The sequence below is a fragment of the Condylostylus longicornis genome, unplaced genomic scaffold, assembly GCF_029603195.1.
Source record: "Condylostylus longicornis isolate FDR11 unplaced genomic scaffold, ASM2960319v2 ptg000024l, whole genome shotgun sequence".
Lineage (NCBI taxonomy): Eukaryota > Metazoa > Arthropoda > Insecta > Diptera > Dolichopodidae > Condylostylus > Condylostylus longicornis.
Genome location: NW_026577993.1, coordinates 995,503 through 999,300, shown reverse-complemented (window position 1 = coordinate 999,300; position 3,798 = coordinate 995,503). Strand labels below are relative to the sequence as shown.

General features: G+C 34.3%; 1 protein-coding gene across 1 annotated transcript; it reads right to left on the bottom strand.

The window, feature by feature from the left end:
- Window positions 1–883: 883 nt before the first annotated feature.
- Window positions 884–2,332, bottom strand: LOC129607003 (craniofacial development protein 2-like). Its single transcript, XM_055517686.1, has 2 exons — window positions 1,205–2,332; window positions 884–1,117 (listed from the first exon to the last, which is right to left on the bottom strand). The coding sequence occupies exons 1-2, from the start codon at window positions 2,330–2,332 to the stop codon at window positions 884–886; spliced, it is 1,362 nt and encodes a 453-aa protein (XP_055373661.1).
- Between the last annotated feature and the right edge of the window lie 1,466 nt (window positions 2,333–3,798).

The following is a 3,798-nucleotide window of genomic DNA, read 5'->3' as shown; positions in this document are numbered from 1 at the left end:
GAGCTGCGCGAGTATTCAATTCGGCATTTTATTTCCATATCTGAATTCCAGTCTTCGTTTAACCAACATCCCAGATACTTAAAACTTGAAACTCTTTCGATATTTTGGCCATTCACGGTTAAAACTAGATTATTAAATGTGTTGGTCCTGGATATAACCATGAATTTGGTTTTAGAAATATTCATATTTAAACCGAAGAGCATACTGTGGTTATTTACTGAGTTTAAAAGTTGTTCTGTGAACTACAGTTCAGTAATAGTGCCAGCAATCAAGGTGGTATCGTCTGCATATCGTATATTGTTAATATTTACTACATTTACTTTTCTACCAACATCTACGCTATCAGCTACTTCTTCGAATATCTTTTCAGAGTATAGGTTAAAAAGTAAAGGCGATAATATGCAACCTTGCCTCACTCCTCTTTTTATTTCTATCTCATCAGTGATGAAATCTCTCGAAAGAACTTGAGCTTTTTGGTTCCAGTATAAGTTTTTGATACACCGAATCTCTTTTTCATCCAGATCTATTTTATTCAAAACCTCCATTAATTTGTCGTGTTGCACGCAGTCGAAAGCTTTTTCGTAGTCAATGAAGCATATAAAAATGTCTCTGTGAACATCGCGGCAGTTCTGAATTTATATTTGGAGACCAAGAAGCGCTTCTCTCGTACCTAGACCTTCCCTGAAGCCAAATTGTGTGTTACTGATGCTGCTTTCACATTTTTTGCAGATACGGGAATGAATAATTTTTAAAAAGATTTTTAAAGCGTGGCTCATTAAGCTTATAAGTCGATATTCACTACATTTTTTTGAGTTTGATTTTTTAGGTAAGGTAAGGAATGCCGAACTTAGCCATTCCTTAGGTAAGGTAAGGAATGCCAAACTTAGCCATCATAAATTTTGTTAAAAATGTTTTTCAAAATTTCTAAGTTTTCGTCATCTATTAGCTTAAAAATTTCTGCGGGTAGCTCATCGGGTCCAGGAGCTTTATTATTTTTTGACAACTTAATTGCTCTTTTTATTTCCTCTGTTGTTATTGAAGGACCTGTGGGTTCAGTTTCCGAAGTTCTTAGAGCATCGGTTCTACTAATATAATTGAATACTTTTTCTATGTATTCCTTCCAGACTTGTTTTTTTTATTCTTGATCTAGGACTATATTATTATTGTTGTCAACTAGATTAGAAAATGTCTGTTTGCGGTTTACTCCAGCGGTTTCTTTAATTTTCTTGTGACGATTAAACATATCGTGACGATTTTGAAAAGTTTCAATGTCTTGACATTGAGAGTTCAACCATTGTGACTTTGCAGATCTAATTTTTGAGCGAATTACTGTTTGCAGGCGCTTATATTGACTATAGTCCCTATTTTTGTGCATTCGTCTCTGGTCCATTAAGTTTAAGATCTCGCTTGTCATCCATTTCTGTTTTGCTCTGCTGTTCGTGGGGCCTAGTTTGGTTGAAGCTACATTTTTCATTGTACTTTTCAATCGATCCCATACTTCATCAATTTCCACATTATTAAAGCTGGTACTTTCGAAATTTAATTTAATTTGATTATTAAGCTCCTGAGTAACTTCGGTTTTACATTCATCTTCCTTAAGTTTCTGTAGGTCTAAATGTTTTTTGCATGTTGATTTTGTCATTACTGCCAATTTTATGTTGATTTGCGATATAAGTAAATTATGGTCTGAAGGGACATCGGCACCTGGATACATTGAAACTTTTGATACGGATGTACTGTATCGCTGGTTGATTAATATAAAGTCGATATGGTTCCGGATTATATTTCGATCGTTATCTTCAGGTGATTTCCATGTGTAAAGTCGACGAGGTGGTAAACAAAACCAAGTGTTCATTATTTTGAGCTCCTGTTCCGTACAGAACTGAATTAGTCTATCACCTCTTGGGTTTCTGGTACCTAAACCAAATGGTCCAACAATTTTTTCTACTTGCGACTTTCCTATTTTGGCATTGAAATCCCCCATAATGATGTTAATCTCGTGTTTTTTGGTCATTTTCATGAGCTCCTCGACTTCATTGTAGAATGATTCAACGGCTTCGTCAGTTTTATCAGCAGTTGGTGCATATGTTTGAATGATGTTTATATTCAAAGGCTTTGCGTGTATTTGAAGCAATAAAGTTCTATCTGAGTATGGCAAAAAATTTTTTACGCATTTTTCGACGGCCTCGGAGACAATTATTCCAACCCCATTTCTATGGTTTCTACTTTGGTTCCCGGAATAATACATTGTTGCACCGTTTGTTTTACATTTGCCAGAATCAGGCCACCATGTTTCACAAACACCTAATATATCGATGTGAAGCCTCTTCATTTCTTGTATGGTATTTGCTAGTTTACCGCTTTCATAAATGCTACGAACATTCCAAGCACCTATTTTTAGTTTGCGTTGAGTTTTACCTCCGGGGATTCTTAGCACCCTCGTTGTGCCGGAGACTGAGGGCCTTGTTCTGTTTGTACTTCCATGTATGTAGTTTTCTTGGGATAAGATACTTTAGTAGTTTCCCCTGGCTTTCTAAAGGGTTTTGCAGTTTTCCTTCTGTCATAGTAGCTGCCGCCCCTCAGGGGTCAGACGCAGACCAGGGAGCCGCCCATTCTGGGTCAGATGCTTCTGGATTTCTAGCAGTTGCTTCGAAAAAAGGAGAACCATACGAAGGAGTCTAGATAGCTATGCTATCAGGCCTTGCGCACGTCCCCCCTATTCTACTCCTTGCACGGTCTATCTATTAGCCTATTTATAATAGTTACCAAGAAGAACCACGTGGAAGTTGATAGATCCGATTTCTCTCCCCAATGACAAACAAAATGGCCGTTCAAATTTACCGTTATCTAAAGTCTTTTTTTTCCAAATTTTTGATTTCATTTTTCTTCTAGACCCCAGCCTATAGAAGCTTGAAATTTTAGGGGTTTATAGACATTAACAAATAGTTCATTTCGTTAGAAAAAAGTTTTTTTCCATCTCCACCCCATCTCAAGTTATTGCTTCTTGAAATTTGTAAAATTTGAATTTTTGGCGCCTTATATTTCCGAAACCGCAAACGTTTTCAAATTTCTATAAACATAAAAAGCTAGCGGTAAATTCCATGACATTAAAAAATATAATTATTTTTCTTAACTCACACAATTAACCCTTAAAATCAAGCATTATGTTAACCCCTCTTTATATTAATTTTTGCTTTATTTCAAAGACTGCATGAATGCATCATCCTAAATATATGCAATCCTAGAAATAGTTAAATATGAATGAAAATAATTTTAATAGTGTGATAGGTATACGTAGACTGTATTTAAAAGCAGAATTTTCACTTGTTGAAGGGAAAAGTGCTACAACACAAACCATTGGTTTGACCCAACTTTATTTATATTTTGTTTTGTTTTTACATGGATATGTTCTAAATAAGAATTTAGACAAATTTTTTGGTTGTCTTTATTTTTTTAGTGACTTTTTTAACGACTTTTGATATTTGTTTAGCAAATTTTAGAGCTTTTTATTTGAGAGTTTTCCTGAAAAAGCTCTGGTAACACTGTTTACGACACCTTTTATATGGATACGCTAAATTTTGTCTGCTCGGTTTAAACGGGTAATGATATAATCCGATTTTTAATTAACGTTATTTTTTTAAAAATGTTATCTTTTTAATATTAGCCCAAGTAAGATTTTTTATTTTATTTATTTCATACTTTACTTTATTTAATAAGAAGTGTTGCACTGTTATTTAAAAAAAAATAGTGTAAATGCCACAAAGTATTTACCCAATTTTTAACAATTATTATTTAAAT

Excerpts from the sequence above, each read along its gene's own strand:
- LOC129607003 (XM_055517686.1), bottom strand. The coding sequence starts at position 2,332 with ATGAAGAGGCTTCACATCGATATATTAGGTGTTTGTGAAACATGGTGG. Across the intron at positions 1,118-1,204 it reads AAATTAAAGAAACCGCTGGA|GAATACATAGAAAAAGTATT; the intron begins GTAAACCGCAAA and ends CAAGTCTGGAAG.